This window comes from Rana temporaria, chromosome 11 (genome assembly GCF_905171775.1).
Source record: "Rana temporaria chromosome 11, aRanTem1.1, whole genome shotgun sequence".
NCBI lineage: Eukaryota > Metazoa > Chordata > Amphibia > Anura > Ranidae > Rana > Rana temporaria.
The window spans coordinates 131,276,667-131,289,716 of NC_053499.1; the positions used below are offsets into that span (position 1 = coordinate 131,276,667).

At 44.1% G+C, this 13,050-nt stretch overlaps 1 protein-coding gene across 1 annotated transcript in view; it reads right to left on the minus strand.

The window, feature by feature from the left end:
- The window catches only part of CPNE2 (copine 2), a 181,984-nt gene that overhangs the window by 70,354 nt on the left and 98,580 nt on the right, over window positions 1-13,050 (minus strand). Inside the window, exons 4-6 of the mRNA XM_040329167.1 lie at window positions 8,786-8,860; window positions 4,988-5,059; window positions 4,729-4,812 (exon numbers count right to left, since the gene is read on the minus strand). Coding sequence (XP_040185101.1) covers window positions 4,729-4,812; window positions 4,988-5,059; window positions 8,786-8,860 — 231 coding nt within the window. The remainder of the gene's footprint in view (window positions 1-4,728; window positions 4,813-4,987; window positions 5,060-8,785; window positions 8,861-13,050) is intronic.

Consider the following 13,050-nt stretch of genomic DNA (forward strand, 5'->3'; position numbering starts at 1 on the left):
TTGATCGGCTTTTCCTCACTCACGTCTGACAGACGCGAGTAGAGGAGAGCCGATCGGCAGCTTTCCTGACAGGGGGGTCTGCGCTGATTGTTTATCAGTGAAACCACCCTATGGATGCCCACACTGGACCACCAGGGAAGCACCTAACATGTGGATGGCCAGGTACATCCCCCATGGCCATTCACCTATGCAAATACATGCCCAATCTATGCCAATCAGTGCACACAAATGGGCACTGACTGGCACCATCATGAAACAAATTAATTCAGTGATGCCCAGCAATGCCACCCATCAGTGCCACCCATCAGTGCCACCTATCAGTGCCCATCTGTGCCCACCTATCAGTGACCATCAATGCCCATCCATGCCACCCATCAGTGCCACCAATAAGTACCCATCAGTGCCACCCATAAGTACCGATCAGTGCCGCCTATGAGTGCCCATCAGTGCCACATACCAGTGCCGCCTATCAGTGCCCATCAGTGCTGCCTGTCAGCGCCCATCTGTGCCACCTATTAGTGCCCATCAGTGCCACCTCATTGGTGCCACCTCATCGGTTTCCTCCTTATCAGTGCCCGTCAGTGCAGCCATATCAGTGCCCGTCATTGAAGAAGAAAATGTACTTATTTACAAAAAAATTACAGAAACAAAGAAAAACTATTTTTTTTTCACAATTTCTGATATTTTTTTATTTTTTGCGCAAAAAAAAAATGTCAGAGGTGATCAAATACCACCAAAAGAAAGCTCTATTTGTGGGAACAAAATGATAAAAAATTATAAAAAATGTGTTTGGGTACAGTGTAGTATGTCCGCGCAATTGTCATTCAAATTGCGACAACGCTGAAAGCTGTAAATTGGCTTGGGCAGGAAGGTGTATAAGTGCCTGGTATTAAAGTAGTTAAAGACTATGGGCCAGATTCACACAGGACTTGCGACGGCGTATCTCCAGATACGCCGTCGTAAGTCCAAATGTGCGCCGTCGTATCTTTAAGCGTATTCTGGAAACCAGATATGCTTAAATTTGGCCAAGATACGACCGACGTAAGTCTCCTACGCCGTCGTATCTTGGGTGCATATTTACGCTGGCCGCAAGGGGCGCTTCCGTAGATTTACGCTTCGAATATGCAAATGACCTAGATACGCCGATTCACGAACGTACTTGCGCCCGCTATTCCGTTTACATAAGGCTTACGTCCGGCATAAAGTTACCCCTGCTATATGAGGCGTATGTAATGCAAAGTATGGACGTCGGAACAAGCGTATCTTTTTACGTCGTTTACGTAAGTAGTACGTGAATGGGGCTGTGCGTAGGTTACGTTCACGTCACAGGCATTGAGCCGGCGTATCTTAGGGAGTAAATTCAACGTGATACTGAGCATGCGCGCGCATGCACCGTACGATCAGCGCTTCATTTACATGGGGTCACGATTCATTTCAATACAACACGCCCCCTACCAGCCTACTTTAAATTAGGCAGGCTTACGCCGGCCCATTTTCGCTACGCCGACGTAACTTAGGGAGCAAGTGCTTTGTGAATACAGTCTTTTTAAATGCAATTTTTTTGGAAAAAAATTACTTTATTGAATAAAAAAAAAAAAACTAGCCAGTAAAGTTAGCCCATTTTTTTTTGTATAAATGTAAAAGATTTTACGCTGTGAGAATCGTGAGAGAATCGTGATCTTCATTCTAAGCAAAATTATTGTGATTCTCATTTTGGCCAGAATCGTGCAGCTCTACTCTAGAGCAAATACCCTTGCAGAGTGAAACTGCACTTGTAAAGTGCACAGTCTATTTAACTTTAGCAAATCAACCCCTTATGCCACGTACACACGGTCTTTTTTGTGATGAAATAAAACGTTTTTCATCATGAAAAAAAACGACGTTTTTCTAACTACATCGTAAAAAACGACCGTGTGTACGCGGCATTAGAGTCACTATTGGAGTCTAACAGAGTGAAATTTTCCTGGAGACAACAAAAAGGACAATTTATCCTGGTATGCCTTTTGTTTCAAGTAAATCTCTAGACATTTTTTTGTTTTGGAAAGAGTGGGGAAGAGTTATGCCCCGTACACACGACCGGATTTTCCGTCGGAAAAACCTTGGATGTTTTTTCTGACGGAATTCCGCTCAAGTTTGGCTTGCATACACATGGTCACACCAAATTCCAACCGTCAAGAATGTGGTGACGTACAACACTACGACGAGCCGAGAAAATGAAGTTCAATGCTTCCGAGAATGCGTCGAATTGTTTGCGAGCATGCGGCGGAATTTTTTCCGCAGACAAATTTTTTCCTTCTGAAAATTTGAGAACCAACTCTCAATCTTTTGTTGGGGGAAATTTCGACAGCAAAAGTCCGATGGAGCATACACACGGTCGAAATTTCCGCTCAAAAGCTCACATCAGACTTTTGCTGGCGGAATTTCCGATCTTGTGTACAGGGCATAAGAATATCTCTCTCAATTTAGCCTGTTTGCCCTGGTGACCACTGTCAATGGAACTCAAAGTGATTGGTAATTCATTACTTTACAGGGAAATCTTTCAATATTTGTGATAACTGTCTAAGGCCGTGTACAGACGATCAGTCCATCCGATGAGAACGGTCCGAAGGACCGTTGTCATCGGTTAACAGATGAAGCTGACTGATGGTCTGATGTGCCTACATACCATCGGTTAATGAACCGATCGTTTCAGAACGCGGTGACGTAAAACACAACGACGTGCTGAAAAAAACAAAGTTCAATGCTTCCAAGCATGCGTCGACTTAATACTGAGCATGCGCAGGTTTTTAACCAATGTTTTTGCATACTAACGATCGGTTTTGACCTATCGGTTAGGCGTCCATGCCTGACCAATGGGGCCCACACACAATCGGTTTGGACCGATAAAAACGGACCTTCAGTCCGTTTTCATCGGTTTTGACCGATCGTGTGTACGCAGCCTAAGAGAGATTTTATCTCAAGTACTGTTGTGTGTTTGGGACAGGAAGTAAAAAAAATCCATGCAAGTGGACATAGATGAAAAAACAAACAAACCCAATGGTGGTCTCTACATTATCCAATGCAAAAAAAAAAACAGTTTTAGCTAGACGTATACTTTACTATAGATGTTGTATATTTCCCTTACTACACGCTGGTCCCCCGTACTGGTCTAGGACACAGCAGCACACCAACTTTAAAGTGGATCTGAAGCCTTAGGCCCCTTTCACACATGCGGACCGTATGTCTGTTTTTTCATCCATCCATTTACGAATGAAAAAGGGACATACATGTATCCCTATGAGATAGCGGGTGTCAGTGGATGAACGTCCGCTGACACCTGATCTCATCGGTGTTCGCAATGCTCCAATTCTGCAGACGGAGGAAATCCTATTTTTCCATCCGTCTGCAGAGCGGATCGGGTGAACACGGGCAGACGGTCCGTGTTCATCTGATCCCCCCATAGGGGAGAGCGGAGCTCTGACAGGGCAGTCCCTGCACAGTGTGCGGGGACCGCCCTGTCGGCTCAACTAAGCGTTCCCTGCTCCCTACGGGTTCCCCATGTCTGAAAGGACCCTTAAGGTTTTTTTACCTTAAAAAGGTTGTAAACCTCCCTTTGCAAGTTTTACCTATAGGTATAGGTTAACCTATAATAAGGCTTACCTATAGGTTCTGTAAATATCTCCTAGATATTTACTGTATATCGCGTCGATGATGTCAACAGCGCATGCGCTGTGAAGAAACGTCCGCCCATGCCGTTATTTGACGATCAAGTGCCGTGACCAGGGGCTCCCACGTGGAGTGATGTCACGCGGCTCCGGTCAGTCACAGAGCCAGCGTCCGTGGCCCCAGGAGGAAGAGGGGCAAACATGGATGCGGCCTGAAGCTGGGACGGCGCGGCTTCATTTGCATGTAAGTTTCACATTATGCTTTTATTTTGCAGGGTTAAAGAAAGGAAGAAAAACCCACCAGGGTTTACTTCCTCTTTAAGGTAAAAAAAACCTCCGTGCCTGGGATTCCCCCCCCCCCCCCCTTAATTCTTACCTGAGCCCCATCGCGATCCAGTGCTGTACATAAGGGCAGTGGCTCTTCCGGGGCTGTCCCAAATTCAAAGTGGCATGGGAACGAGTGTCTGTGTCTATGGATGCAAGCAGCAGGGTTCAGGAGTGGGCCCGCACAAGTGCCTCCATAGGAAGCGGCTTCTCATAGGGGCACTGGCTAAAGAGTTGGAGCCAGGAGTGCTGGCGAGGGACCGGAGAAGTGGATAATTGGGTCTGCTCTGTGCAAAACCATTACAGATGTTATACAGGTAAGTATAACATGTTTGTTTTTTTAATAAAAGCTGAAGATTTACATGCACCTTAAATCACAGTTGACTTGCTAAGCTGTGGTGTCCACTGGGTCCAAGCCCTTGTCATCCTTTGCAAAGTCAACCTTGTTTTTTTATTTGAAAAAAAAAAGCTCAGCTATAAAACCCAAGAAATATTTACCTCTCCAGTACCTCCGCAAAGTAATAAAAAAGTGAAGCTACACAGATCTGAAGTGATGTCATGACGCTGCCAAGCTGCCAAGAATGTTGGCCAAGAAGGGTCTTGGACTCCTATGTTTCCATGCTCATCAGCGCCCACAGCAGCACCCGGACAATTAGGAACTTTAGTAAGGGACACTGGCATATTAAATAAAAAGTTTTGTTTTTGCTAGTCTAAATTAGAAGTTCAAGTAATAAAACATTTCCAGCTAATATGGAGTCACCTCTGTCCTGTGAACTAGCATCCACTTTCCGTCATCTCCTTGTTTATAAAATTCTAAAAATGGATCAGACTTTCCAAACAGGTCCTGTTGAGATACAAATCACAAATTTCACAGATTACAAAATAATATGGACAGAGATTACACGTAGTGTTAATTATCCGCTGTCAAGAATCTGCTATTAATTGAATAACGATAAGTATCCACAGGGCATCCAAATACTAATAAATAGCTGCAATATGTTAACAAGGGGAAGTGTCACCTTCTTATCCAGCTTCCTCCCGGCCATGGAGAGTGTTATTACTCTGTTATCGGACAACTCCTGGGCAATGATCTGGGGAAATAATCAGAAAATGTATTTATAAAAGCAAGATCAAACTCATACAAAACATTAAATGCAGAAAGGATGCTATTAAATAAATCAAAAGGATAAATAAAAACTGAATAAACACAGAGCCTCTTTACTATAACTATAAACACAAATACAATTATTGCGCTGTCTGTTAAACAAATGAATTAGTAAATGGATGAGAATGTGAAATAAAATAGTTTTTTAAGAAAGATAAAGCCGCAACTTCCTGTGAGAGACCCACAACAACAACAAATTACAATAATAAGTTGCTCTAAACTTTTTAATAAAGTGAACCTAGTGCAAATAAAAATGGTGAGTACTGCATATGAATATAAAGTGACTAATAGCACACATCTAGATAAAGGTTATTTCATGCTGTTACCCAATAAATAGTCCATTTAATATGAGTACATTGCAGATGTAAAATTGCCACACGACGCACCCAAGTGGTGAGAATAAAGATGTAGCTTCCACCTCTGCACACACTGCCGCTTACCAACAGTAAATGATCTCCTATTACGGGAGATCACATATGCTTTTGACTTAATACCCAGCCCTGGCGTTTAGCCCAGGTTCACACTGGGCTGCGGGAGTGAAGCCGTGCAAATTCAGCTGAACTCACGATTTCTGAGCAGGTTTCGTAAAAAGTAGTACAGGAAATACTTTTTGAAATCGGTGCAGCGCCGCGCCGATTAGGACGGTGCCATTGCCGACAATTGCCGGCAAATGCCGCCGATTTGAGATGCGATTTGACATCTCAAATCCCATCTCAAATCGTACCAGTGTGAACTAGGCCTTAAGGAGCAAATCAATGGTCTCAGCCTCTCCCCCAGTAGAGTTCCTCAAAGGTATATATAGTCAGTTGGTCCCCATAAAAAAATAGAAGATTTAAGAAGAATAAAAATGGCAGTGAAAATACAGAGCTGGCCGGCTCTTGATTGCAGCCCGTCACTCCGGGACCTGCGTGTACGCGGTGACATCAGGACGTCGCTCTGCCCTTACGAGTTTCGTCACAACTGATGTCATAGGGAGGAGTGACGTGCTGATGTCACCGCATACATGCAGGTCCCGGAGTCACAGGCTGCAATCGAGAGCCAGCCATTTTTCTTCTTCTTAAATCTTCTATTTTCTTATGGGGACCAACTGGATATATATGTTGTAATTCTTTATTATAACTGCATGCCCATTTTTATGTAAACTATTACTGTATATTTAAATAGAAAACTTGGAGCGCCGCTCAAGCCAGAGGGTAGATTCTTCCTTTCGATCCTAGGAGATGGAGTGGAAAATGTAATATCTTGCGTCAATATAATAAATTAATGTAATAAACAACACAAAATAATAAATAAGCAGCTCCCCTAAAATTGAGACCTCAGTCAAAGGTCAAAATTAAATAGTACTGTTATATGGAGGGGGCGCTATACCTAGATAGTTAGTGAATCAGTGATACCTATAAGTGAGTGATACCTAGACAATATCAATAAAATAATAATACAATCAGATGGTCCGTCTGAACCAACAATAATATACAAGTGAAATACATAAACACAGTTAAAGAAATAATTGAATAAATAAATAAATACATTAATAAATAAAGTCCATTCAAAAGTGTTGAATAAAGTCCATTCAAAAGTGTTCTTATCAGATTGAACTGAAAAAACAATACTGGAAATTCAATGTGAAAGATGTCCACCTCCACCAAGAAGATCCCCCAAAAGTGCGCTAATGGATGGCTTCTTACCACAAGGTGTTGACCTAATTATTTAGAAAAGGTCAAATAGAGCAGCTGGTCACTAAACCAGTTCCGAGATTCAGCTGCGCGGCTCTACGTTTCCTAGGCTCAGGCACTCTCATAATGTTTGAACAAAGAGGGAGAGGGAAACCATCATAGTGAAGTACTATTTAATAAAATGTATCAAAAATATATACAGCGTCGCCAAATGGCCTCTTACTTGTGTAGTGCCTTAGACCCGGCACTGAGGCTAGTCAGCGTGGCAGGTAGAAAATGTGATGAGAGTTCCTCGCTGGGGAACTGGCGTGCGTTCCAGGCAAGAGAGCCAGCGGGACCGGAAGTGCGTTGTTCGTACGTAACCAGGCGCCTCGACGTACGTTTCGTGATTGACACGTCGTCAGGAAGCGTCACGCTTCCTGACGACGGGCAGAGGGCAGAGGGCATTTGCTTTAACTTCCATTATTGAAAAAATGAAATCCAATGAATGAAAGGGGACGGCCAGGGACAGTCCAACTGGGGAAAAAAGGGCTAGCGGATGTTGAATGTCTTCCAACATCCAACTAGGAAAGAATGCAGGCTCTATCTGACTCGCTGCAACTTCTGATACACACTACGAAATGCTCACAGTGTGCAGTTAAATCAGTATATTTTCAGTACAGGAAAGAAACCTGTAAAAATGTGCAAGATTAAAGGTAAGGCTAGAGTTCAGCATTAGGGATTGTATTTTTTTCTAGCTACACAGCTGACCTACAGCAACACACACGTATAGCCATCTGTGGTTTAGCGCCACCGCACCTCCCGCCCCAGTGTAAAAGGGGCCTTTAAGTAGTTCTAAAGCAGTGGTTCTCAACCTTTTTTATTGCCGTGACCCCTTGATAAAATTTCCCTAGTTGTGGGGACCCCTAACAGTAAAATCAGGAGATGGGGACCCTTCCAGCCCCTCCAACTTCACATTCTTCACCAGTCAGCTGACTTCTAGTCTCTGGCCCCCAGCCATGCCGTAAACTGAATGGGCGGCTGCAAAGAGGCTGAGTGGGCGGCCGCGGGCTCTGGGGACAGCCCAACTGGGCAGCAGCGAAAAGGCTGGGAGAGAAGTCCAGGCTTCAGGAACCGCCCAGGATTCAGTGACCCCTGGCAAATCGTCATTTGACCCCAGAGGGGGTCCCGACCCCCAGGTTGAGAACCACTGTTCTAAAGGCTGAAGGTTTTTATGTTCATGTATTATATGCATGAAGGTAAAGTTCCTTCTCTGTGCAGCTACCCAATACTTACCTGAGCCCCATAATGACCTAGTGATTGACACAGTTAGCCAATGACTATAGAGAGGGGGCGTAGCCGAGCCTCGGCTCTGTGTGTGAATGGACACACAAAGCAGCTTTGAGTGAGCCTGCTTGGTACCCCCATAGCAAGCTGCTTGCTCTGGTGGCACTCAACAGGAGGGATCGCCGGCACAGGACCCGAGAAGAGGAGGATCAGTGTTGCTCTGTGCATAACTGCAGCACAGAGCAGATAAGAAAACATGTTTGTTATTTAAAAAAAAAAAGCCTTTAATGTCACTTTAATTTTGGTTTCCTTAAGCGATAGTTTTTGATCGTCTTACACAATCTATGCTTGATTATGTTCTGATGTATGTATAGTCAGCATTACAGAATCCTTAATCTGCCTGATGGCAGAAACAGAATATTAAAATATACTACGCTGCAATGAACATTGTTCACTTTGTTTACAAAGTTGCAGAATTAATGAAAGAATTGCTGCACTTGATCCTGTCTCATCCATAGAGGAACGCGCAGCATATTGTTATCCTGGCGCTCTGTTATCTCGTTGCTAGGATATTGTTGCCATGATGCACGTCTTCGGCTTTTACTAGAAACAGAATGATTGCTACCGGTGGAATAATCAAGCTATTATCTCAGTATGAAGTTCAAACAGCTTTTAAAATGACACACGCAGTACAGAAAAAGAAACCTCTTTACCGTTATGGCTCCCTTTCCCGCTGGCTTCCCACTCCCTAAAATCAAGGGTCGTGTTATCTTCTTGCTTGAAACGATCTGAAAAAAAAAAAAAAAGGAGAAAGAAAATGAAACACAGAAAAAATGCTATTTGCTGGATTTATATGTGAGATATTTTAAAAGATTCCAGTGCAGGATATGGTGTCACTGGGGTTGATTTAATAAAGGCAAATAGACGGTGCACTTTATAAGTACAGGCGCTCCAGAGCTTAGTAAATGGGTTGAAGCGTCACTTCGAAAAAAAAAAAACAATGACATGCAAGTAAAATAAAATAATAATAATAATAATTAAAAAAAACAACAGCATTTTTGCTTGAACAGGATTAAAAGATGGAAGTCAGCAGAGTTTTACCTCATTTATTCAATACAGCGCCATCAATTCACGCAGCACTTTAAATATATATAGCCAGATTCAGAGAGATCGGCGTATCTTTTGGCTGGCGTAGCGCATCCAATTTGCACTACGCCGACGTAACATAGTGAGGCAAGGCCAGTATTCACAAAGCACTTGCGCCGTAAGTTACGTCGACGTAGCGAAAATGGGCCGGCGTAACCCCGCCCAATTCAAAGTAGGCAGGTAGTGGGCGTGCTATATTTAAAAATAACCGTGACCCCATGTAAATGAAGGGTCGTTCGTACGGCGCATGCGCGCGCATGCTCAGAATCACGTCGCAAATACTCCCTACGATACGACGGCTCAATGCGTACGACGTGAACCTAACTTACGCCCAGCCCCATTCACGTACGACTTACGTAAACGACGTCAAATCCGACGGCACTTCCGACGTCCATACCTTTGCATCTTTTTGGTGGTTTATCTTTACGCCGGAAAAACGCCTTACGTAAACGGCGTAGCTTACTGTGACGGGCGTACGTACTTTCGTGAATCGGCGTATCTTGCTAATTTACATATTCGATGCGTAAATCAACGTAAACGCCCCTAGCGGCCAGCGTTAACTTGCACCCAAGATACGACGGGGTAGGAGACTTACGTCGGTCGTATCTTGGCAACAGTGAGGCGTATCTCATTTTAAGAATGAGCGCAAAGATACGACGGCGCACATTCGGACTTACGACGGCGTATCTACTGATACGTCGGCGTAAGTCTCTCTGAATCTGGCCCATATTGTATATTCACATCAATCCCTACCCTCAATGGGCAAACAATCTAACGTCCTTATTTACTAAGATTTGGAGCAAATGCTCTTGCAGAGTGCAACTGCACATGCAAAGTGCACAGTCTATTTGTCTTTAGTAAATTAACCCCACAGTCTTGAATGTCACACACAGGGGTTGATTTACTAATGTGCACATTGCAAAGTGCAGTTGCTCCAGGACTTAGTAAACGAGGTAAAGCTTAACTCGGCAAAGAATACCCAATCACATGCAAGGAAAATATAAAAACAGCATTTTTGCTTGCACGTGGATTATGTAAATCAGCGAAGCTTCTGCTCATTTACTAAGCTTTGGAGCAACTGCATTTTGCAAAGTGCACAGTCTATTTGTCTTTAGTAATCAACCCCAAAGAATCCATACATGCATGGCATTAAAAATGTTTTCTAGATGATGGGTTCGATAGTACTCTCCGGGGAAAACTTGTCAGTTAAAAAAATAAATATTCTATTAAAATATTTAGTCAGACCTCTATGACTAAGCCTTGGTGGACGGGGCGAAACGCGTCACACAGGAGATCTGGCTCTGTATTTCGGCGGCGCTCGGTCCCTCCTTCCCCTCCAAAGCAGCCCTATCCAGCTCTGTCTTGCCCTGGGTGGAACTGGGCGCGACTGCAAGCTGAGCACACAGGAGTTCCGGCAGTGACAAGGCTACAGATGGGCACGGATTAGCCTGCAAGTAAGGACAAGGCTGCAGATGGGCACTGATTAGGCCGTAATGATTGGCAAGGCTGCAGATGGGCACTGATTAGGCTGTAATGATGGGCGAAGGCTGCAGATGGGCACGGATTAGGCTGCAATGATGGACAGATGGGCACTGATTAAGCTGCAATGATGGGCAAATGGGCACTGATTAGGCTGCAATGATGGGCAGATGGGCACTGATTAGGCTGTAATGATGAGCAGATGGGCACTGATTAGGCTGTAATGATGGGCAAGCCCGACGGGAAACACGACGAGGAAATTGAGACTCCCGACGAGGAAAAAGAGAACTTGTTCTCTTTTTTCTCGTCGAGATCCACAACAGTTTTCTCGACGAAAAACATACACACGACCGTTTTCCTCGGCAAAAAAGCTCTGCCACCAAGTTTCTTGATGGATTCTGTCGAGGAAAACGGTCATGTGTATGAGGCCTATGTTGTGAAGATGAGGAAAGGGAGGATTTTACCAAGAGACAACTGGACTGGACTATCTTGTCATTTCTGTCTAAAATGGCATGCATGAGTGGAGGAAGATTACAGTCTGCCATCCATGCTTCTACTGGGGAAAATTTTCTTCATTTCAGGCACTAAAGGGACCAAATGTGTTGGCAAATTTCTCCAAAGGAGAGAAAGCAAAAAATACACTTCTTTGGAAGAACACAGATACAGGTACTTTCGCGTAACTTTGCGGCGGCATAGCTTAAGGAATTTAAGCTACGCCGCCGTAAGTTAGCGAGGCAAGTACATGATTCACAATGTACTTGCCTGCTAAGTTACGTCGGCGTAGCCTGAATCGGCGGGCGTAAGGGCGCCTAATTCAAATGTGTTTGAGGGGGGCGTGTTTTATGTTAATGGCGCTTGACCTCACGTTTTTTAAGTTTTTTTTTAACTGCGCATGCGCCGGGCGCCTACATTTCCCAGTGTGCATTGCGGCTAAGTACGCCGTACGGGCCTATTGATTTCGACGTGGACGTAAACGACGTAAATCCTTCACGGACGACTTACACAAAAAAAATAATAATTAAATTTCGACGCGGGAACGACGGCCATACTTAACATGGCAAGTCTATCTATACGCCGCAAAATACCAGCTTTAACTATACACCGGAAAAAGTCGACTACAGACTACGTTAGAAAATGCGACGACCGCGCGTACGTTCGTGGATCGTCGTAAATCGCTAATTTGCATACCCGACGCGGAAAACGACGCAAACTCCACCCAGCGGGCGCCAAAGTATTGCACCTACGATCCGAAGGCGTACGAAGCCGTACGCCTGTCGGATCGAACCCAGAAGCCGTCGTATCTTGGTTTGAGGATTCTTTATATATGCAAACAATAAAAAATGTTAAAAAAAAAAAAAAAAAAAAAAAATACGACGCGGGTAATTTGAAAGTACGCCGGCGTATCAGTAGATACGCCGGCGTACTTGCTCTGTGGATCTGGCCCATAGTGTCTACAAAATAGGGGATAGATTTATGGCATTTTTTTTTATTAATTTGTTTTATATTAGAAATGGTGGCGATCTGCGATTTTTATAGTGACTGCAACATTATGGAGGAAACATCGGACACTTTTGATGCTATTTTGGGACCACTGTCATTTATACAGCGATCAGTGCTGTAAAAATGCACTGATTACTGTGTAAATGACACTGGCAGGGAAGGGGCTAACCACTAGGGGGCGAGGAAGGGGTTAAGTGTGTCCTAGGGAGTGATTCTAACTGTGGGGGGCTGGGCTACGAGTGACACAACAGTGATCACTGCTCCCGATGACAGGAAGCAGTAGATCACTGTCCTGTCACTAGGTAGAACAGGGAAATGCCTTGTTTACACAAGCATCTCCCTGTTCTGCAGCTCCGTGACAAGATCGCGGGACACCAGCAGACATCGAGTCCGTGGGTTCCGTGGGCACGGCCACGAAGCTTGCGGCAGGGGCGCGTGCACAGGTACGTTGCTTTGCACAGCCGTGCCATTTTGCAGACGTATAAGTACAGGAGGCAATCGGTTAAAAGGAAGAAAAAAAATGCATTTGAGACAGCAATATTATGGCAGAGCAGGGCTCTTCTTCGCACTATTCGGAAAAAAAGAGAGAAGTTCTAAAGCCCACAAAAAAGCATTTTTTTTTTTTTTTTTTTTACCTCGAGCCAATATTGGGAGTCAAAGGCTTGGCTCCCTACAATGATGCAGTCGGTCTTAACTTATTGATTTAAACAGTAATATAGTATTACAGAAATCACTAACTCATTATTAAACGCAACATAACATATTTACAATTCTAAATATACCCTCAAGGATATAAAAATTGGAAACCAGAAAGGAAAGGTTACACGTTAAATAACAAACCACTCCGCTGCTG